The following is a 24,270-nucleotide window of genomic DNA, read 5'->3' on the forward strand; positions in this document are numbered from 1 at the left end:
GTTTTGTTTTTTTAACATTTTCACTATTCTTTTAATGGCAAGATGACTGTCGCCAGTTCTGAAAACTTTAGTTCAGCTATAATGCGCTTATTAACTTGACACGGGAGCAATTCGCTGTGGCTTCTTAAATTTTCTTTTTCTATGCTGTGAGCTTGATTTCAGAGTCCTGTGTGTGCTGATGGTTTTAAAAGCACATAAAGCACACAGGAATCTGATTTTCACAGGGCTCTAATTTTTTTTTCACTATGGAGTTTCCTGCTGTTGCGAGCATGCCCAGTGTTGGTGAAGGTCTATGTCATATGTGATTTTTGGGCTTTTCAGTATAGTCCGGGTTCCTTTTGGAAACGATGTAAAAATTCCAGTGTGGGTGGACATTTCCATTTAAAAACCAGGTTTGAACTACAGTCCTTTTAAACTCCCCTTTCTTTTGACATGCTTAATACTCTGCAGATGGACAAACCACTGCACTCTTCCCCTTCTTTGGTACGCAGCAGATTCTGTGGGTGGCAGGAAACTTTGACATACTAGAGAATTCAAAGGGAAATTATAGCTAGTAGCAAAGTAGAGAGTCACCCGTTTATGAGGTGCAACACATGTTTGTATAGTGCACCAGGTAGGCTAGCTAGTGTGACAATAGGATGGGGGGTTATGGAGAGTTATCGGTTTATTTTCTTCAGTACTGGTACTTGGGGGTCTGAATGCTGATAACGTTCACAAAGTCAAAATTTTGGTACCAATCTTGTACTAGTTGATGGCTACTTTAATTTCTCTTACTTTTAGCTGTCAAGCCACAGCATAATGGAAACGGCAGCTTTTGAGAGGCAGATGAAATGGAGTTGTTACATAGCTTTTAATGTGAGAACACAGTGTTGGTGTGAAAGAAAGAGGGATCCTAGGCTGTTGAGAATATGCATTGAATCATTATGCTGTCTGAGAACGACAGTACAGTGCCACCTAAAATGTGCCTTAACTTAGACTTCACATTGGAACATGGCTTTAAAGAATACCTTAGTTGGGTTAAAAAGAATGTGCTCACTAAGTAACATAGATATCTCTTGGGCATTAATTTGAATTGATCAGCCTGTATGTTCTACTTTTGACTTCTATCGGTTAATGGCTAGTTTATCTGCAAATAAACAATAATAATCTTTTTTTTTTAAGTTTGAGTATTACCTCACTGAAACTTGCCTTGTGTAGACCATCTGCTCCAGTGTAGTTGTTGGATTAATTTTTTTTTTTTTTGGTTCATCTATTTAAAAAGTAGCATTTAGGAAAATCTGACATTAGAACATCCTAGGCTTTGTTGGAGTATGTCTTGCATGTTTATTTAGGTTTGAATTGTGCCCTTTCAGCAGTAACAATGAGGTAGAGAGCCTGTGCCCCCAGCTAAAGTATTGAAGGTGAGCTAACTAGCCTCAGCCATATTGCTCTGTTCGAGCACCGTCCTTTCAAAGGAAATGATCTAGAATGTCCCAGCTATTAACTTGTCCACCAATATAAAATCAAGTTTTTGGACAGTGACATAATTATCAAATTTTCGGTTCTGTATGCCACCAAAATAGATTTGAAATAAAGCAATCATTATGTGATTCAAGTGTAGAGTTTCAGCTTTGATTTAAGGGGTTTACTAAAAATATTGTTTGAGCCATTTAGAAGTGACAGCCATTTTTCTGCATAGAAGCCCAGATAGACACTCCCACCCCAATTTCTAGGTTTCAAAAGTAACATTTATTTTATTTACTATTAAGTAGGTACAAGGTCTGGAATTGATTCCAAGTGTAGAATTTGCATTTGGAAGATGTCACTGTAAACTCTCAATATGAGATCCAGAGAGCTGTCTGTGCAAGTAAAAACAGGCCATCATTAGGTGGAGAAAATTAAACAAACCCTTCACAGAGATGGCAGAAACATGAGGAGTGGTCAAATAAACCATTTGGTACATTTGTAAAAAGATCCAGGAATGCACTGGTGAACTCTCTTAACACCAAAAGGTCGGGAAGGCAAAGCTGTTCTGAATAATTGCAGAATTCTGTCCTTGGTGATGAAGAACCCCTTCACAAAATTTAGCCGAAGCAAAACTATTCTCTGGGAGGTAGATCTACAGTATCACTGCCAAAGTCTACAATCGAGAATACTTCATGAAACTAAAACAGAGGGTTTACTACAAGGTGCAAACCACCGGTAAACCAAGCATAGGAAGGACAGATTAGACCTTGACAGAAAACATTTTTTAAAAGCCTGTTCAGTTCTGGAACCATTTTCTTTGGTTAAAGAAAGCTAAGATCAATATCTACCAGAATGATGGAACAAGAAGAGTATGGAGAAGAAAAGAAATTCCTCATGTTTAGATGCATGACTCCAGTGGAAGTCGGTCACTAGTGTATGTTGATGATATGAATGTTGGCAGAAGTAGCAGGCTGAATTCTGAAGTGTATAGGGCTATACTGTTGTGCTGATTCAGCCAAATACTGCAAAACTGATAGGACAGTGCTTCACAGTACAAATGGTCAATGAGCCATAATATACTGCAAAAGCAAATCAAGTGCTTTTCAATGCAAAGTAGTGGAATATTCTTGAAAGGCCAAGGCAGTCAACGGACCTCAAGGCAACTGGACATGCATTTCATTTGCTGAAGACAAAACCGATGGCAGAAAGTCCAATAACCAAGCAGCACCTTAAGAGTTGCAGTAAAGGCCTGTCCAAGTCCTGGGCTTCCACCCTAGTGATACTTTGAGGTGACCATGGGTTCTAGATGACTGCCTGTAAAGGATTTTCAATCAAGTTTTAAAAATTATCATTATATTTATGATTGTTAGTTTGTCCAACTACTTTTGAGCTCCTGGAAAGGGGGGAGAGGGTGTGCTGTGCAGAAAAATGTCCGTCATTCCTCAATGGTTTATGCGATATACTTGGCAAGCCCCTTAAATTAAAGCTAAATGTCTACACTTCAATCACATAATGATTGCTTTATTTCAAATCCATTGTTGTGGCATACAGAGCCAACATTATGAAAGTTGTGCCACTTTCCACTTTTCCACTTTTTTTGTACATACTTGTGTACCTGACTGTGAAAAGGACTTTAGAGGTTAAAGTACCTTTCATGAAACACATGACAAAACATTCTCCAGAAACATTTTGTTATTTTCATTCTCTAAACACATCCAATCCTGCCAATTAGTAATGTTAGTGTAATTTTGCATTAAAAAATGAGTGTTGGCAGTAGATTCTGCTATATCTTTTACTTAACCAATTCTGGAACACATTGCATGTTGCTTACATTTTTAAACAGGAATGTATACATTGTTTAATATGTTATTTGTGTAGCTATTTTTTTAATTCAATCAAAATCAACATGTGTACAGCAATAAACATGAAGACGAGACTAAGCCACATGGCATGCAAAGCCATAAATTCTGCAATAAGAACCTAGAAACAAAAATGGACTGATACATGGATAAAGGGAAAATGAACAGTAGAGCTAATTGCACCACCAAGCAGAAGAACAAACACTGTATCAGTGGGACCCTGATAACGAGGCTTTAATTGACCGAGCAGAGGTTGGCCAGGTCTCGGTAGATTTAATGGATGATGGTGGTAGTTTAAGGCTAATTATTCTGGAAAATAACACCAATTGTATAGTGACAAGGCTTTGGGTTTTCCATCGGGAGGCAATGAGTAATTTGGCAGCTGAAGTGCCAAGACAAGACCGCTCACATTGGTGAGAAATAAGAGTGATTGTAGAAAGGCCCAACAAAAGATGGTCTGGGGAATTGGAGTAATATTCACAGAAAGGAATGAAGAGAGAGTGACAGACTTGTACCTGTAGAAAAAAGACCAGGTGGATGTATAGAAAGGTGCATGGTAGACCAAGGGAAATACAAGTGGCAAAGTAGATCAGAAGAGAGATTCATTGGAAAGTGTTTGAGGGAAGGTTTAAAGCCTGAATTATATTAAATTGTGTGGATAGTTGAGATTTCTTTAGCAAAATTCAATATTCCGGTATATGTTGCGCCAGGAGAAAGGGGAAATCAGTAGAGGGAGAGAGTTGGGCTAGAATGAAATTAGAGACAAAAGTTTGGAGGGTACATTTCAGAGTAAAGAGTGGAGATATCATTATCTCAGGTGAAAGATTGCAATGATGAGTAAATTGGGTGGGAAAGAAGATGGGCAGATAGAGAAATTCTATATGTCCTGAACACCAACTGAAGTTGAAAGTGAATAAATTTGAGCGAGAAAGATTGATGCAAGTCTGTAAAGACTGGAATATAATGACCGAGCTATCAATCAAGTAGCTGATTAGGCCAACTAATATGTGCAGTAAAGATGGGAAAAATGCACAATGTGCCACTATTCAAAAAAGCAGAGTTATGAAAGACAGGATTGCAGGTGTGTCATCTAATGAAGGAAACCGTAGTTTTCTCAGTGCAGTGCCATATGTCAGTAATATAGCATAACATAGGTCCTATAGAGTACCTGGTCGAATTTAATTAAGAAACTGATGACAAGCCTTACAAAGAGAGTAGGGTGGCCAAATTGGGTTTCATAAGGTGACGTGAGGGAGAGTTGCAGGCAAGACAAAGCTAGAACCAGACAGAGCGCAAAGTGATTGTCCAGTGGTTAAATCCTTAATTGAGACGATCCTCAAGTACATTGAGAACAGAGAAAGGGTTGGTAGATGTACCCCACCACTGTAACAGTCGGTTTTATATATATATATATATATATATACAGTATGTATGTAATATATATATATATATTTTTTTTTTTTTTTTAAGACCTTTTCTTGCTTTATGTCCTTTGCACTTTTGTGCTGATCCTTTTTTTTTTTTTCTTCTACTTTCTTTCTTTCCATTAATTAAACTTAAGAGTTCAGATTTTTATCTGCATGAATATATTCCAAAGTCTGTATTCCCTCTAAAAAATTTCCATCCTTCTGTTTTAGTGAGTTGGTTCCAGCCTATGATTCAAGCACCTTTGTTCTGGTAAATTTTAGGTGAGTGCATTATATAATGGAAACATATTTTAATAGGTATTTTTATTTTATTTTTAATAGGTCATATTTTGACCATAAATATTTAAATAAGTAGTACTGTTGTGACATAATTTAAGACAGCTATTAATAGTTTTAGAAATGTGTGTTTGAAAAAAAATCTTTATTGTACTCCATTTTTAAACTGACTTAATTTTCTGTGTGTACAGTACATTGCGTCAGAGAGCAGACCCAGTCTATAGTCCACCTCTACAAATATCGGGACTTTGCTGGAGGCTGAAAGTTTACCCTGTGAGTTCATTTAATTTTTCTTGCTTCTGAGCACGGAGGTACTTCTCTCATTAGCCCAGAGGTTTTTCACACTGTTGTGTCACTGTAGTAATCAGTATATGGAGGAAAATGCTGAGTAAGAGCACATATAGAAAAATTAATATTTAATGGACAAGTCAAAAAAATTAAAATGTCACAAACACCTGATGCCTGAATTTTCCAAATTTGTTGAATTTATCTCAACTTTAAGACTATTGCTGTTAAATCAAACTTCTAGACTGAAGATTAATCCATTATTTCAAAATTCCTATAAAAATAGCCTTTGTCCTGTTGATTCTAAGGTGCCTTACATAAGTAATCAGATTTTGTTATTGCTCGTCCCAGTGTGCCACTGCAAAATGAACCATTGAACTTGTCTGACTCTAACTGCAGTAAATGCTTGTAACTGGAGAATTCATCCCCTTTCACTTGCTTGCCATTCAAATATGTTTCATTACATTGTTACATTTATGTTCATTAGTATAGAAACTAAACTTTTACTTCAAAAACCCAATTTACTGCTCAAATTTTTGTGTCTTGCTGATCTGTTTTCAGCAATTTAGTATGTCGCTTTTGCAGCTTCACTAAATGTGCATCTCAGTTATACAAATTAATTTTATTCATGAGATTTTCTCTGTGCTTCAGTAATGACCTGACCCATATCAGTATCTGGCCAATGTGGAAGTTTTGAAATGTTAAATACATTTTTATTTTGGAATGAGCATCTGGAGGAACTAATTTCTTCACCCCTGTAGAGAAGTCACAGGAACAGAATTAACCACTTTATATGCCAGTATGTATATAAAAATAAATCATCTTCTGTGTGTTCTGTTTTGACAAAAGTTAGATTTTTTTATACATATACATATGATTGCTGATGTCAATATGCATTGTAAATATTTGAATACACACTGGAATACATATTACTTATTTATTGAATTTTTGCACAATTCAAATCAAGATTTCAGTCTGTAGTGATAGCTTTTTTTTAATTATTTTGATTTAATTCCCTTTAGGATGGAAATGGTGTGGTGCGAGGAAACTACCTCTCCGTATTTCTAGAACTTTCTGCTGGACTTCCAGAAACATCCAAGTATGTAATTAACTAGCACACAAATAAACTTTGAGAACAGGGTAATAAACCCACTACAGTACAGTGTTATAAATTGATATCTTTTATCAGCCTGAATGTGTGTCTTAAAATCCACCTTTTTATCTTAGTCTTTTTCTGGTTTAAGAAAAAAAAAAAATGACTGTGTTAAAGTACCTCTTAAAATTTATCAACTGTTTAAATGTTGAAGGTGAGCAACGTAACAGGTGTTTTTTTTATTCTTTTTAAAATTGTATATATTTAAAATACAATATTAGTGGGTCTTCTGTTGTTGCGGTCTCAACCTACAGTAATTCTGCAGAAAGGAACAAATACATAAAACCAAGTATTTCACTTAACTTCAACTAGTGGCTTCTGTTTTTTGTTTACTAATGATGTAAACTAGTTTTAATGTGGTTGAAGACATAGCAGCCATCACTAATGCTAAGGTGTAGTACAGTAATAGTATAATAGTATGCATACTTTGTTACAGTTTTCAGTCGTTGCATGCTTTCATTCATATGTGTCCACAAATTGTAACCGAAGCATGTACAGTGTTGACTGTCCTAAGCAACTAGCTAGATTGGCTATTTTAGCCGAGTGACAAAACCTACTGGACGTAATTCCCATTCTCCCAAGTATGCTTCCTAGCTGTGCTGTCTCAGGAAGTACAGATGCCGGAAGGTGCAAGCAAAACTCTTTGCAATGCCTCTGCAGAAATAATAATAATTCTTTTTACATTTATATAGCACTACTCAAAGCGCTCAAGACAAGCATGTGTATTACAATCATCACTAAGTTGCGGATTTACGTGCAATGATTATGCCTTTTCCAGTTCCATGAGGCACTGTATCACTACGAAAAATGTAGCATGTGTAAAGTTGACAGATTTGCATTATCATTTGTAAAGTATGTTATAATTTAAACTACATTAATCTTGTCTTCACTAACATTTATTTTACTAATACACTGCTAAATCAATAAAGCATTATATATTTTTCACAATTTCCTAGTAGTGGACATTTTCGGTAGAAGTTCTGGCTTACATACTAAATTGACTTATGAACATCCACGTTTGACGATAAAGTAGATATTCTCATATGAAAATGAGATTATTTGTGAAACAACATATAAATTCTGTTTTTGTTATTGAAACATTAGCCAACATGCACTGTTTTGTGATTCAGTCACTTTTCAAATTTACCTTTAAATAGTATTTTGAATTGTAAGGTTGCCTCAAGCTTGTTAGTCTGTTTTTTGTTTTCTTACAAACATTTTGATTGAGTTTAGTATCCTTAAGTATTTCATTTAAGATTCTACTTGTTTAAGCAACTAATTGAAATAAACTGGCATAAATTACACGTCTCTAAAACATTTTGATTGAGTTTAGTATCCTTAAGTATTTCATTTAAGATTCTACTTGTTTAAGCAACTAATTGAAATAAACTGGCATAAATTACACGTCTCTAAAACCGAAAATTGGTCACCTGTCCCTCCATTTAACTTGTAACCTGGAAGCATTATGTGCAATGTATTAACCAGCCTTAGATAGGGTGAAAGCCCATTGGAGGTACACTCCTGCACAAACACACACAGTGTTAATTTAGAGTTACATATTAGCCTCTTTTAACATCTCAAAGTAAAATTTGATTACTCTTGAGAACTCTGCATTGGGAGTACATGTGAATCACACACACACACACAGTGTGAGACCTAGGAACAGCACAGAAACACAAAGCAATGCACCATTGAGCCTCATTGAACACATGAAATACAAAAGCTGTGTGCATGTGGACTTAAAGTTAAGGTACCTCAGTTAAGAGTAATGGCTTCTTAGATATTTTTTTTTCTCAGTATTAGTAGATTCTCTGGTATAGCTACAGTTAGGTCCATATATATTTGGACAGAGACAACTTTTTCTAATTTTGGTTCTGTACATTACCACAATGAATTTTAAATGAAACAACTCAGATGCAGTTGAAGTGCAGACTTTGTGTTAAAAAAAATGCTTTAGTTGCCTCACATTTTTATGCAATCTTTTTGTTCACCCCACTGAATTAAAGCTGAAAGTCTGCACTTCAACTGCATCTGAGTGGTTTCATTTAAAATTCATTGTGGTAATATACAGAACCAAAATTATAAAAAAGTTGTCTCTGTCCAAATATTTATGGACATAGCTGTATATCAAAGATAGCATAAACTAATAAAAGGTAGCACTGATCCTTGCAGTTGTCTGCTGCTGTCCAATATGGTAACTTGGTAAGTATGTCCTTTTAAAGGAACAACATTTTTGCATTAGTGCAAAAAAAAATCTGTCTCTTGCACTCTGTCTTTTTAGTCTCTGACACTTTTGAAAAATGCTAGAATAGCAGCCAGTATTTAGTGTAGAATTTATTTCCGGACTTTGACTTGGCCACTCCAAAATCATTCATTCTTTATCTTTTCAGTTCTTTTGTTTTGAAGAGCTGTCTTGCTTCATGTTTTTTTGATGTTGTAAAACTCCCAAACCATATTTTATAATATTTCTGCAGATATGACCTACAAATAAAATGAACTTTGGCATAATTCTTTGTTTCTGCATGTGAAAAGAGTAAAAGGCCAGTTTTCAGATATAAACTTAATGACTTGTGCAAACTTTGTGAAAAGCTGTTTGGTAATCCCAGATACACTAATCTAAATAAAAGCTATGAGGAACACACTAGTACCTAGGTCAGTAAAGAGCATTATCAAAACTGATATCTAGTTCTTATTTTCAAGGTATGAATATAGAGTGGAAATGGTACATCAAGCTTCGAATGATCCAACTAAAAACATAATTAGAGAGTTTGCCTCAGACTTTGAAGTGGGGGAGTGCTGGGGCTATAACCGCTTCTTCAGGTTGGATTTGCTTGCCACTGAAGGTTATTTGAACATGCAGACAGATACAGTTGTGCTGAGGTAAGAAAGTAACATCAAGTGTTTGTCTTACATTTTGATATTTTCATTAGAGCTACTGTAGGTATTTTTATTTCTAAATAGCTGGCAAGATGTTTATTTTTTTATAGTCTATCAATTTTATCACTGTTTGTAAAATAGTTCCTGCACTTATTAAAGAGTTTCAGATTGAAAAGTCTGTTGTAGCCAAACCATAAAATTGTCATTCTTACATTATAGATATCAGGTACGTTCACCCACATTTTTCCAGAAGTGCCGGGACCAATATTGGTACATTAATCAATTGGAAGCAGCACAGGCCAGCTATATTCAACAAATAAACAACCTTAAAGAGGTGGGTATAATGAACTGTTAGTTTGCTACAGACTGGATTTACAATTCTCAATAACTATTAATTTTTAACTTCTATTAAGTGCATATTTAATAAACTAGTCTTAAAAATTGAAATTGAAGTTCAACCTTCTTGGTTAAGAAATCTCTCTACAGTACAAAAGTTTGTATTATAGCTTAAACTTTTGCTGTAACAGTTCTGTATGTTTTGTTTTTTTTTTCTGTAGAGGCGAGCCATTGAATTTCTTCGAAGGCAGAAATCCCGCAGTGCCTCTCCACCTGATCAGCGTCTATGTGCCTCTGCTTCAGAAAGAGCCCCCCGACCTGGGAAAGTGTCAGTGCCTGAGGGCACTTCACAGTGTAGTGGAGGCGAGCTAAAGGAGGAAGAGGAAGAAAAAACTCATCAAGATGATTCGCATGTAAGCTATAACCTTTGTTCTGGTTCAAATCATTTATAGTTTACCTTAAGTGTGTATGGACTATGATATTTTTCTCTCCGCCCACTCCCCCCCCCCCCCCCCCCCCACGCCACACCAGTGTTTTTTGACAGATTTAATTCCTGCCACTTCTAATTGTAATGAAGTTCTTTAAAAGGACTTGGACACTAGCACTTCGACCTGGTTTAGAACTCTCCTTTTGATGTTTGTTTATTTCATGCTAAATTTTATGTTGATGAGAAGACCAATGGGGTTGAAAACCATACACAGTCAACAGAATGTTTTGGTTATACAATTAATTAGAGAGAGTGAAAATGAATACTTATTTGTTGCTATTACATTCTCAATCTAACTCCTCTACTCTAGCAATATTTGATTTGGCTTATGTAAAAGGAAAGCACAGTGAACTCAAAATGTTAACATTTGTACCTTGTAGCATACAAGGTCCTTTTATTTATGAATGTAATTTATATAAATTATATGTAATATATGTGTGTATTTACTATGTTTGTGTTTTGTATAAAACGTTTTGTAAAGGTTTGGACTCCGCTGGCCAAATTACATATTTTGTTGACTATTGAAGTAAAAAAATAGTATATAAAATTTCGACAGCAAAAAGGTTAATGGCATTTTTATGAAAGTATGAATGTGCAGTTATTAATTTTTTTTTAACTAAAAAAAATCACAAAATAAAGGGTTAAATGTTCTGTTTTAAAATGTTTGGGCACCCCTTCAGTTGTAAGGTCTCAGAAATCATTAGGTTGTTAGTCTCATCTCGCTTTGCTCATTAGATCTTAGTCTGGTTAAGAATTCTCTACAGATAAAAATTCCAGAGCCTAATAAATTCTTTGACTCTTAGCAGTTTGCAAAACTCTGCAATCATAGGCTTTTATAAACAACTGACAGAGGATTTAAAAATTTCCCAAACAGAAATTCAAAGCCTCCTACAACGTAGCTGGCTACAAAAAAAAAAAGGCAACAAAAAGTTTGCAAGCTGAATTTGTTTTGGGAGTGGGGGGTTTCTGGGCAAAAATGGAGTTACTAAGTAATTTTACTTAACAGTCTTCTGGGTTCAGATTGGTCTTTTCCTCTCTTTTCAGGAACTGTCAGATGGTGATTTGGAACCTGGTTTTCTAATGGTTGATGATGATGTGAATCCACTAGATGGGAGCAGCACATCTGGGAGCTCCACTGCTACGAGTAACACTGAAGAGAATGATATTGATGAAGAGACAATGTACGTTTTTACCAGTTCTTTCAACATCACCCACTGTCCATCCCCATGTTTACATGTTATATGAAGAAAACGTTAGATTTAGTTCAGTAATCAAATTTGCATTCATATTTGTTACTTTCATATAATTCTGTTACTTTATATGTGATTTCCCTCGGCTTACAGAATTACACAGCAATTTAATTTTCCTCCTTTTCTTGTGAAAGTACTATTTAATGTACAGGTATTGGAGTAGGCATACAACAATGAAATAAAAATCCTCAATGTGGAATTTAAACATTCATACTCTTACATGCACCAAGAAAGGTACTATCCTTCAGCATTTCTCAGGGTTACTAGTAGAGATCTTTTACTGCTGCTGATATCACAGAACATATAAGTGAACATCTCCTAGGACATAGTGTTACAGCATACTAATTGTGTTTTATAAAATGGTTTTAAATTATTTTTTGAAAATTATTTTTTTTTTTTAACAGTTGTCTAATTTTACAATATGTTAAATCGGGGCATGACTGCATAGAAGGATTAATGTCTAGCAGATATAAGGTGATCGGTATTTATGGCCGAGTGCCATAGGCACACAATAGTCTAATGTTGTAGAAATTGGCAAAACCAGTGGCAGCAATTAATCTTTCATTATTATCATTATTTCACTGGGTCTCATGTTTTCGGAGTGTTGGAGAGTTCCATAAGATTTGTTTAGATCAATGCCACTCCTTGTGGCTAATGCATTTAGCCCACACCATCTCCCCTTACACCAGTGTCTCCCAGCCTTTATGGTTTGAACTCCTGTGACCCAGTTTTCCCTTTTTAAGTTCATTGACGACTCACTAGCAGCATTTTTGCAAACTGCTCCCTTGATGAAATGAGTGTGGTTGTGGGTTCCCTTAGTGAAACAAGCTTACTTAGAAATTGGGAAACACATATCACACTTTGCTGCTGATTGCTTAGGTGACCCGCCAAGACCTAGTCATAAACCAATGACAGCAACCCGTGCCCATCTGGTGGCACAGTGTAGTAGTTGAGAAACTGCCTTATCATGCGAATGCCAAGACTTGAAGGTCAATTTATGCACCGCTGTACCGACTGTTAAAGTACGCATACCAGTCACTCGCACTAGAGGAACAGAGCCTCCATTACAATTATCTGTATCCTTTGTGACTCCTTTGTGAATTTGACCTACGGCCCAATGGCCGATCCCAGATGTAAGGAAGTCTGCACATGACTGTACGTGCACCTGTCTAAGGGTCTCAGAAAATCGTTTGTTTTTGAAATCTCAAACCATATACATTTATTTATATTTATTTATATATATATATATATATGTATATGTATATGTATATGTGTGTGTGTGTGTGTGTGTGTATGATAAAATATTTTATTAGGCACAAAGAATGGTTTACCATGTACTTTTTAACTTTTAGGTCAGGTGAGAATGATGTTGAGTATAGGAGTAATGTGGACATGGAGGAAGGGGAACTGCTAGAAGATCTTGCCGGGGCTGCAGGTAAAGTGGTCAAATGACAGTATAGCTATTAGTGTCTTGAATTTTGCATATTATGTTCCCTGCACCCATGAACTAGGTTTGAAAATAAAAAAAAAAAAAAATGAATGAATAAAATATTTTTCTACAGGTGGCTCAACTTCAAGCCTACGCAGCCTAAGAAGAGGTGGTTCTGGCATAGTTTCTTCAACAAGTGGTAGTCTTTTAGAAATTGATCCAGTTATACTTTTTCAGCTACTGGATCTGAAGGATCGAAGCAGTGTAGAATCATTTTGGAGTCTGCAGCCTCCTTCTTTACTACAAACAAGTACAGGTAAACTTCATTGTTTTATTTCTTCTCTATATTTACTTACAAAGTATTTTTGGTTAAATATATGGGAGAACACTTTAGATTACAACTTCTAAAATGCACTTATTTGTATGACCAGCTCTCTTATAGAATAACAAATACCACTGTGGCTCTTTGTTTCCAGTGATTTTTCCCCTCTTCTTCCTCTTCAAAGCACTAAAACCCAGAATTACTTTTTAGGGTGTATGATGTTGTTTCCATGAACATTTAGTCCCTGTGTTGTGAAAGACAGCTAACAAGAACACAATTGTATTCTGTCAGGTGTTGAATTTGAAGAACAGCAATGAAAATGAAAACGGTGGAGCAAGATTTAAAAGTAAATATCATTGAAAAGTTAATTTATTTCAGTAATTCAGTTCAAAAAAGTGAAACTGGTATATAGATTCATTACAGACAGTGATATATTTCCAGTGTTTATTTCTTTTCATTTTGCCGATTTATAGTCTACAGGTAATGAAAACTCAAAATTCAGTATCTCAGAATATTACATAAGACATTTATTTATTTATATATATATATATATATTTTTAATACAGAAATGCTGGCCTACTGAAAAGTATGTCCATGTACGCACTCAGTATTTGATTGGGGCTCCTTTTGCATGAATTACTGCATCAAAGCAGTGTGGCATGGAGGCGATCAGCCTGTGGCACTGCTGAGGTGTTATGGAAGCTCGGGATGTTTGATTGCGGCCTTCAGCTTGTCAGCAATTTTGAGTCTGGTGTCATTTTCCTCTTGACAATACCTTTAGGTCAGGTGAGTGTGTTGGCCAATCAAGCACAATGATACCATGGCAATTAAACTAGGTATTGATACTTTTGGCAGTGTGGGCAGGTGCCAAGTCCTCCTGGAAAATGAAATCAGCATCTCCATAAAGCTTGTCAGCAGAGGAAGCATGAAGTGCTCTAAAATTTCCTAGTAGACCGGTGCGCTGACTTTGGACTTGATAAAACAGTGGACCAACACCAGCAGATGACATGGCTCCCCAAATCACTGTGGAAACTTCACACTGTAACCCATACAACTTGGACTCTGTGCCTCTCCACTCTTCCTTCAGACTCTGGGACCTTGATTTCCAAATGAAATGAAAGTAAATTTTGCATCTGGACTTTGGATCACTGAGCAACAGTCCAGTCCGTTTTCTCTTTAGCCCAGGTAAGACACTTCTGATGTTGTCTCTGGTTCAGGTGTGGCTTGACATAAGGAATTGTGACAGTTGTAGCCCATGTCCTGGATACATCTGTGTGGTGGCTCTTGAAGTACTGACTCCAGCTGCAGTCTGTGGTTATCCCTGCTGCTTGTACACCTTTTTCTGCCACATTTTTTCCTTCCACTCAACTTTCCATTAATATGCTTGAATACATCACTCTGTGAACAGCCAGCTTTTTTAACAATGACCTTTTGTGGAGAGTGTCAATGACTGACTGTCTTCTGGACAACTGTCAAATCAGCCGTCTTCCCCATGATTGTGTGGCCTACTGAACCAAACTGAGAGAACATTTAAAGGCTCAGGAGACCTTTGTAGGTGTTTTGGGTTATTTAGCGGAGTGGAGTGTAAAATTATGAGTATACAATATTGATCCTTTTCACAATATTCTAATTTTCTGAGATACTGAATTTGCTGAGATACTGAATTTGGAGTTGTCATTAGCGATAAGCCATAATCAACAAAATGAAAAGAAATAAACGCTTGAAATATATCACTCTGTGTGTAATGAATCTATATAATATGAGTTTCACTTTTTGAATTGAATTACTGAAATTTTTGGATGATATTCTAATTTCTTGAGCTACAAATGTACAATTCAAGAGAAAGGTCTACAACAATATCCCAAGTGTTTGGATGACCCCAGGGGCATGGTTGGTTTAATTATCAGGAAGCGGGAGCTATGTCAAACACTACCTTGAAAAGACTGTCCCTTAAAACTCTCTACCCAAATAAGAATAACACTTGTAAAGACTACTGCGAAGCTAGCAATCTTTTCAAAGCAGCTGCAGAATTTTACAGGTATTTGAGTAGAGTAAATGATTAGCCTTCTTAAGAAGCTCTTCATAAGAGGGTGGCACGACTGAAGAAATTACTTAGGAAAGAACATGTGTAAACAAGTCTGATGTTCGCCAAAAGCATTAAAAAGATCTAGGTATAACATTTTATATTTTATAATCTGATTAGACCAAGAGATCATTTTTTGATCAGCGATCAAAGAGCTGTGTGTGGTACAGATGTAATATTACCCATGGTCCAAAACAATATGCCGTGGGGCTGATTTTCATAATTGAGCAATGGCCATCTTGTTAAATTTTTAGAAGAATGAATGGTGGAGAATGTGTTGTAAGCAAATACTACAAGCGAACCTGTTTTGATTCCAAACTCCTTGCCAAAGTAACCTTGCAGAGTTTTAACACTAGAATTCCTGAAGCCTACGAAAAAACTTGTAGTTCTGGCCCACCTTAAATCCCTTTGCACCTCTACCGTCAGCATCTTTTGTTTTGTAAATGCGTCGATCACCACAAGCAGCCTCATCTGACTGTAACACCTTTTTCCACTAGGCTTCAGAATGTTCAAGGTGCGTTTTGGTAAAGCTCAAAACGAGTATTGAAGTGGCTTTTTTCTTGCAACCCTCCCATACAAGCCATTTTTGTGGAGTGCTTTTGATATTGTTGTCTCATGAACACAATGACCGTTCTTTGCCATAAAGTCCTGTAACTTCTTCAAAATTACCATTGGCCTCATGGCAGCCTCTCTGAACAGTTTCCTCCTTGTTCGTCCAAGTTTGGATGGATGACCTGATTTGTGGAGGGTCCTAGTAGCACCAGACACCTTGTACTGGTTAATTATGGACTTTACTGCACTCCTAGAGATTGGTAAAGCTTTTGAAATCTTTTTGTGTCCATCTCCTCACTTGCGCCTGTCCACAACTTTATCCATGAGGTTTTTAGAAAGTGCCTTGCCAGCCTTAGTCAATAGTTTGCTTTTAGTTGCACTACTGAGCACTTGGATACTCCAGGAATAGCTGAATGAATCAGAAGGACTACAAATGGACGCCAATTATCTTGGTGAACAATGGAGAAGGTGATTACTTACATCTGGTTGAATTTACAAGGATTGTTTGGTTGTGGGTAGAGGGATCCTTTATCAATCTCAGAAATTCTTATTTTTTATTTATTTTTTCAAACTGTTGCTATTATATTTTACATGGATGTTTAAAGGTTGCATTGAGTAAATAAAGCTGAATTTTTTTGTGTGTGTTTTCATTTTAGACTGTAAACAACAAAATGTGAAGATTTGTAACGGGGATGGTTCTTTTCTATACCCACTGTACTTTTGTGTGGTGTGTGGTTTTTCTTTCCTCATCTCCCCCCAACCCCCCCCCATTATCTGTTAGCTGTTGCATATAACTACAATTTGCTGCAATTCTATGAAGAAGCAACAAAAGTGTATTATCAGAGAAATATTGAGAGGTTTTGATAAGGTTCCATATGAAAGACTTGTGATCAAACAAAAAGTGGGATTTCAAGGCAAAATGTTTATAGTTGTGCAAAATCGACTAAGCACAGAAAGGAAAAGGTTTGGGTGCAAGGTATCTTTTAAATTGGGTGATGTTCAAAGTGGCTGTCCCCTCTGGACTACTGCTGTTCTTTAATATGCATAACTGGCTTGGTATTTATATTCTTAATCAACTTCATTTAAATCTTTTATTTATAGTCTTAGTAAGGAGTACCAAAAGTTTAAAAAAAAAAAAGCACAAAAAAAAATATCAAGAGAATAGTAACTACAGTAGACTGATTCCAGTACTGCAAGGTATTATCTATGAGTTAAACCTTTTTAGTTTAGGGAAGTAAAGTTTAAGAGGCGAACGTGACAATTGTTTGAAATTAAAATGGTATTTAGTACAGTAGATACAAGCTGGTACTTGAAAAAGTCTTTTAACAAGAATAGTGGGACACAAATGGAAACTTAGTTTCAGACAAATGTTATTTTAACCTTTTTTGTCACTTGAACAACAATAGACACATGGAAAAAGTTAACAAATAGCTTGGTTGACAGTAGGTCTTTAGGGACTATCAAAACTTGACTTGGTGTCATTTTAGAGAAATTATACAAATAGAATTGAGGAGCTTTGTTTAGCTAAATGGCCCTTCCTCTTCAGAATTATTCTAATGTTCACATTTTAGCAAGTAATAGCAGGCTGTTGTATTTTAAACTGAATGTTTTATGACTATCTCGGCTACTATGTGAACAACCTGTGTATTCCTTTAGGACATTCGAGAAAAGAACGTGAGCGGCGACCGCAAGCTGTGAGAAAGTCTGGCCCAGATTCTGGGGTGCTGATTCATTTGAAAGCACAGATGGCAGAGGTGCGGAGTAAAATGTGTGATGTGAAGAACAAGTTGGAAGCCAGAGGAGGAGTAAGTACTGTGGAACCCCCCAGGTCAGGAGCATCCGAATGCTTGCTGGATCAGGGATCTACAAGTGAATCTGAAGTGCCCAGCAGAAAACTCGGTAATCTGGAGCTGCTGACGAAGGGAGCTACCTTTAACAAATACTCCAGGAGCAGTGAGTATAACTCTCATTGGGAGATGTATTATTCAAAAGTTGTTTTATTGTGTTTATTAATTAATCTAAGCTTCTGCAGGAATTCTATGGAGTAACCTCATTGCTGTTCAGGATGTAAGAATTCTACATAATTTTTTTTCAAAAAGTTTAGGGTTTTTATTTTACATGCTAAGCTAAGACGCATTTTCTATTTCAGAATTATACAATATGCGGTTAAAATTGCTTTTTGGTATTCTATAAGAAAAGGTACAAATGTAGGGAGACAGTTTGTTTTTCATAGAAAGTTGCCAATTCAATGTGCTTCTGAAAGACCCTGTGGATTCTAGTGTGTTCTGTAGCAGGCATGTCAAACATGCGGCCCACATGACAGATCCTAGTCGGCACTAAACTTGTACAAAATGATTGCAATCGTTTGTGATTGAATCATTCTGCGTCTTCGGCATTACTTATTGACTTTTCTTACTTTTGCCTTCTGACAAAAGTGCGTTTTCCCATGGCATTACGGTACTGGAAACGTCATCTGCTAGTATAGCCTCGAGCCTTGTCCAAAGTTAATGAGCCGCGACGTCGCAACTGAAGGGCTAGGCTGCTGCAGCCTGGGAGCAGGGGTGGCCTTCGGCATGTGCAAACTGTGCACCTGCACAGGGCCTCCACGCCAATATATATTGAATATAAAACAGAAAGAGAAAATAACGACACAGCTGATGGCAATGTGGCCGAAAAACATTGTTTCTTGTTAATTAGTACGCTGTATTTACTAATGTTGCTCGAGTCGGAGCAGTAAGCTATATGTAGTATTATAACATTCTGCCGTAATGAGAATATCATGGGCTGCTGCTTGATTTTCAAGTTACGGACATGCGCATATAGAAGCATGTCATGAACACGAGGCGGCTATGCAGTGTCCGCAACGGATGTGGCCATCCGCCGTGCATAAGATACCCTATTGACATTGGCGGGCGAAGGGGCCACCGATTCTTTCTTTGCCCAGGGCCGCCACGAGCCTAGAGCCGTCCCTGGCAGGCTACACTACTGGCTGGGCTGCTGAGACTGGCCACTGGGCAGAACTGACCATCACGAGTAGTAATAGCTCGCATATTTTCACGTTTTTTTGCTCTAGTTTTATGTAATTTTGTGTTAGTATTGTAACGAACAGTTGGTGCAGACTACATCTGAAGATCTGAAGTGGATGCGAGAAGTTGGTGAGTTGTTAACAAATTTTTGTGATTTTGAGTTTGTAAAATTAGTGTAGGTCAGGGGGCTTTTTGGATATCGGCTTATTTTACAATATAAACTTTGAAGTAAACTTAGTAAAGTAAAATTTGATTTTTGGAGGATTTGTTTTCCAACTTGAATTACTGAGCAATGAATTCAGTGAGCGTTTTCGTAATTTCAGTTCACACAAACAGGACTTTGTGCTGTATACGTCACCATACTCTTACAACGTTGAGAATGCGCCTGAGAATATCCAAATGGAATTGATTGAACTGCAGTCGGATTCTATTCTGAAGGCAAAATACAACGAAGTTGGTGTGCCAGGCTTGTATGCTTACATGCCACCCTCGTGTGTGCAGATCCGTAAGTTGGCATCGAGAGTACTGTCTATGTTCGGAAGCACTTACCTTTTATGAGCAATTGTTTTTCTTAATGAAAGCTACCAAAACCCCACATCGCTCAAGACTTACCGTCTAGCACCTTTCATCCCTCATAAAAGTTGCAGCTGCACAAGATTTCAAGCCTGATATTGATGAACTGGTTACTAACCAGAGATGCCAAGTGTCGGGACAAAAGAAATAGATCTCACACTGTAAGACTCCTATATAAGCAATGAATATAATGTAATGAATATAATATAAGGACCTAGCTAAGAGACTAAGACTCTAATTGTACGCTGTTGTATGGAGATTGTATGGAAATAAATTGCTTTTCTTTAAACTTAAAGTGTTACATTTTTTAAAGTTTTCAGTATGTTACAGTGCGGCCCGCTGATGCACGTATGGCAGCCAAAGCGGCCCACCAATGGTAGTGAGTTTGACATGCCTGTTCAATAGGAAACGCTATATGCCTTGCACAATTTACCTTTTATTCAGAACCAGATGACAACCACAGTTAACTCATTTCTGACTAGCAAAAACAGCAATGCCAGTACAGTTCTGCAGTATGTTACCTTCAAAACTAAATCTTTTAACAAAGTTATACTGGTGAACAAATGAATAATGTAATGACATACTCTGAGTCTGCATTTGAAAGGTTTTCTTAGACATCCCAGTGAGATGTGTCCTTTGATCACTCGAATCTTAAGAGTTTAGAGCTGTAGGTTTACCCCCTCCCAACGTATTAGTCTCTGGTGATTGACTATCATACAGGAATATTTCAAAAAGTACGTCTCAAATACCAGAGGCATTACTAATAAATCAATGACATACTAGCTTTCACAAACATTTCAGCATTTTTGAATATGATCATACACCAGCTGCTAACATGGCAAATACAAAACTGGTTATCAGTTTAAATTTCTGGCTGTCACTTTTTTTTTGAGATTGGTTTAGGGAAATTTATTTTTTCCAGGCCAGTCATTTAAAATTAAAATCACAGCAGTAACCTTACAAAATGTAATACTTTAAGCTGAAATTGACCTCCTGCATAGAGTAACATGATTTATTGTGCTTTTTACTTCATGTACTTGCTTCTGTATTTCACTGATGTGGTTTTTGAGTTGTTTTTTTGGTTGTGTTTTTTTTTTTCTCTAACACCCATTCGTGGTTTATTTTTAAGGAACTTAACGGCATTTACAAAGCAGTTAAGGCATTTCTTAACTGTTAGGCCTTCTGAACTGTATGTATGCTTCTTTTGCTGACATGGCCCTTATTCCCAGTTGATGGCTCAAATAAATTCCATCCATCCATCCTCTTCCGCTTATCTGAGGTCGGGTCGCAGGGGCAGCAGCTTGAGCAGAGATGCCCAGACTTCCCACTCCCCGGCCACTTCTTCTAGCTCTTCCAGGAGAATCCCGAGGCGTTCCCAGGCCAGCCAGGAGACAGTCCCTCCAGCATGTCCTGGGTCTTCCCCGGGGCCTCCCCCCGGTTGGACGTGCCCGGAACACCTCACCAGGGAGGCATCCAGGAGGCATCCTGATCAGATGCCCGAGCCACCTCATCTGACTCCTCTCGATGCGGAGGAGCAGCGGCTCTACTCTGAGCCCCTCCCGGATGACTGAGCTTCTCACCCTATCTTTAAGGGAGAGCCCAGACACCATGCGGAGGAAACTCATTTCAGCCGCTTGTATTCGCATTCTCGTTCTTTCGGTCACTACCCATAGCTCATGACCATAGGTGAGGGTAGGAACATAGATCGACTGGTAAATTGAGAGCTTTGCCTTACGGCTCAGCTCCTTTTTCACCACGAAAGACCGATGCACAGCCCGCATCACTGCGGTGGCCGCACCGATCCGCCTGTCGATCTCACGCTCCATTCTTCCCTCACTCGTGAACAAGACCCCGAGATACTTGAACTCCTCCACTTGGGGCAGGATCTCGCTCTCAACCCTGAGAGGGCACTCCACCCTTTTCCGGCTGAGGACCATGGTCTCGGATTTGGAGGTGCTGATTCCCATCCCAGCCGCTTCACACTCTGCTGCGAACCGATCCAGAGAGAGCTGAAGATCACGGCCTGATGAAGCAAACGGGACATCATCTGCAAAAAGCAGTGACCCAATCCTGAGTCCACCAAACTGGACCCCCTCAACACCCTGGTTGCGCCTAGAAATTCTGTCCATAAAAGTTATGAACAGAATCGGTAACAAAGGGCAGCCCTGGCGGAGTCCAACTCTCACTGGAAACGGGTTCGACTTACTGCCGGCAATGCGGACCAAGCTCTGACACCAGTTGTACAGGGACCAAATAGCCCTTATCAGGGGGTCCGGTACCCCATACTCCCGGAGCACCCCCCACAGGATTCCCTGAGGGACACGGTGAAACGCCTTTTCCAAGTCCACAAAACACATGCTAATGACTCTGCTAAGGGTGTAGAGCTGGTCCACTGTTCCGCGACCAGGACGAAAACCACACTGTTCCTCCTGAATCCGAGGTTCGACTATCCGATGGACCCTCCTCTCCAGAACCACCGAATAGACTTTTCCAGGGAGGCTGAGGAGTGTGATCCCTCTGTAGTTGGAACACACCCTCCGGTCCCGCTTCTTAAAGAGGGGGACCACCACCCCGGTCTGCCAATCCAGAGGCACTGTCCCTGATGTCCATGCGATGTTGCAGAGACGTGTCAACCAAGACAGCCCTACAACATCCAGAGCCTTGAGGAACTCTGGGCGTATCTCATCCACCCCGGGGCCCTGCCACCAAGGAGTTTTTTGACCACCTCGGTGACCTCAGTCCCAGAGATGGGGGAGCCCACCTCTGAGTCCCCAGGCTCTGCTTCCTCATTGGAAGGCATGTTAGTGGGATTGAGGAGGTCTTCAAAGTACTCACCCCACCGACCCACAACATCCCGAGTTGAGGTCAGCAGCACACCATCCGCACCATATACAGTGTTGACACTGCACTGCTTCCCCCTCCTGAGACGCCAGACGGTGGACCAGAATCTCCTCGAAGCCATCCAAAAGTCGCTCTCCATGGCCTCCCCAAACTCCTCCCATGCCTGAGTTTTTGCCTCAGCAACCACCGAAGCCGCGTTCCGCTGGCCTGCCGGTACCTATTATCTGCCTTCAGAGTCCTACAGGACAAAAGGGACCGGTAGGACTCCTTCTTCAGCTTGACAGCATCCCTCACCGCTGGTGTCCACCAACGGGTTCGGGGATTGCCGCCACGACAGGCACCGACCACCTTACGGCCACAGCTCCGGTCAGCCACCTCAACAATAGAGGCACAGAACATGGCCCATTCGGACTCCATGTCCCCCACCTCCCTCGGGACGTGGTCGAAGTTCTGCCGGAGGTGGGAGTTGAAGCTACTTCTGACAGGGGGCTCTGCCAGACGTTCCCAGCAGACCCACACAACACGTTTGGGCCTACCAGGCCTGACTGGCATCCTCCCCCACCATCGAAGCCAACTCACCACCAGGTGGTGATCAGTTGACAACTCCGCCCGTCTCTTCACCCGAGTGTCCAAGACATGTGGCCGCAAGTCCAACGACACGACCACAAAGTCGATCATCAAACTGAGGCCTAGGGTGTCCTGGTGCCAAGTGCACATATGAACACCCCTATGCTGGACATGGTGTTCTTTATGGACAATCCGTGATGAGCACAGAAATCCAATAACAAAAAACCACTCTGGTTCAGATCGGGGGGGGGCCATTCCTCCCAATCACACCCTTCAATGCTCACGTGGGCAATGACAGTGAGACCTGGAAGTCTCCCAGCAGTACGAGGGAGTCCCCAGAAGGTATGCCCTCTAGCACCCCCTCCAGGGACTCCAAAAAGGGTGGGTACTCCGAACTGCTGTTCGGTGCATACGCACAAACAACAGTTAGGAACCGTCCCCCCACCTGAAGGCGGAGGGAGGCTACCCTCTCATCCACCAGGGTAAACCCCAATGTACAGGCTCCAAGTCGGGGGGCAATAAGTATGCCCACACCCGCTCAGAGCCTTTCACCGGGGGCAACTCCAGAGTGGTAGAGAGTCCAGACCCTCTCAAGGAGCTTGGTTCCAGAGTCCAAGCTGTGCGTCGAGGTGAGCCTGACTATATCTAGCCGGAACCTGTCAACCTCGCGCACTAGCTCATGCTCCTTCCCCTTCAGAGAGGTGACATTCCACGTCCCAAGAGCCAGCTTCTGTAGCCGAGGATCGGACCGCCAAGGTCCCAGCCTTCGCCCACCACCCACACTGCACCCGTCCTCCTTGGCCCCTCCCATAGGTGGTGAGCCCATGGGAAGGGGGACCCACGTTTCCTCTTCCGGCTGTGCCTGGCCGAGCCCCATGGGTGCAAGCCCAGCCACCAGGCGCTCTCCATCGAGCCCCACCTCCAGGCCTGGCTCCAGAGGGGGGCCCCGTTGACCCACGTCCGGGCGAGGGGAAAACGCTGTCCAAATTTTTTATTCATCATAGAAGGTCTGTTGAACCGCACTTTGTCTCATCCCTCACCTAGGACCAATTTGCCTTGGGTGGCCCTACCAGGGGCATGAAGCCCCGGACAACAGAGCTCCTAGGATCATTGGGATCAAATAAATTGAATTGGTAAAATTCATCTTGTGTGTTATAATCAGACATTGTTACGCTTACATGTTTGCACAACATTCCCATATGACTTGAAAACATGCATCTTATAGATGAACTGTTTTGTTTGAAATAGTTAATAATTGTAGTAATCAGTTGCTCATATTTCAGTATAATGTCTACTGAAGGTGGATAGGGATTTTTAAAATACAATGTTGGTATAAATATACACATTGAGTGTGTACACAAAAAAATCAAAATATTGTGGTATGAAAGAATATATTGAAAGGTGCCATGACCCCTTTTCACATAATTCTGATAAAGTCCCAGTTTGCACAACCCCTTCCTTCCTATGTTTAAGCCACCCAT

The 24,270-nt window shown here is 39.4% G+C and overlaps 1 protein-coding gene across 4 annotated transcripts in view; it reads left to right on the forward strand.

Annotated features, from left to right (window-relative positions):
- Positions 1-24,270, forward strand: part of trim37 (tripartite motif containing 37) — a 65,623-nt gene that overhangs the window by 29,209 nt on the left and 12,144 nt on the right. For all 4 annotated transcript variants that reach the window (XM_028806953.2, XM_028806954.2, XM_028806956.2 and 1 more), the window contains exons 11-20: positions 4,943-4,993; positions 5,200-5,281; positions 6,316-6,392; positions 9,147-9,326; positions 9,543-9,657; positions 9,881-10,072; positions 11,191-11,327; positions 12,749-12,831; positions 12,959-13,141; positions 17,439-17,735. In XM_028806953.2, coding sequence (XP_028662786.1) covers positions 4,943-4,993; positions 5,200-5,281; positions 6,316-6,392; positions 9,147-9,326; positions 9,543-9,657; positions 9,881-10,072; positions 11,191-11,327; positions 12,749-12,831; positions 12,959-13,141; positions 17,439-17,735 — 1,397 coding nt within the window. The remainder of the gene's footprint in view (positions 1-4,942; positions 4,994-5,199; positions 5,282-6,315; positions 6,393-9,146; positions 9,327-9,542; positions 9,658-9,880; positions 10,073-11,190; positions 11,328-12,748; positions 12,832-12,958; positions 13,142-17,438; positions 17,736-24,270) is intronic.

This window comes from Erpetoichthys calabaricus, chromosome 8, assembly GCF_900747795.2.
Source record: "Erpetoichthys calabaricus chromosome 8, fErpCal1.3, whole genome shotgun sequence".
Classification (NCBI taxonomy): domain Eukaryota; kingdom Metazoa; phylum Chordata; class Cladistia; order Polypteriformes; family Polypteridae; genus Erpetoichthys; species Erpetoichthys calabaricus.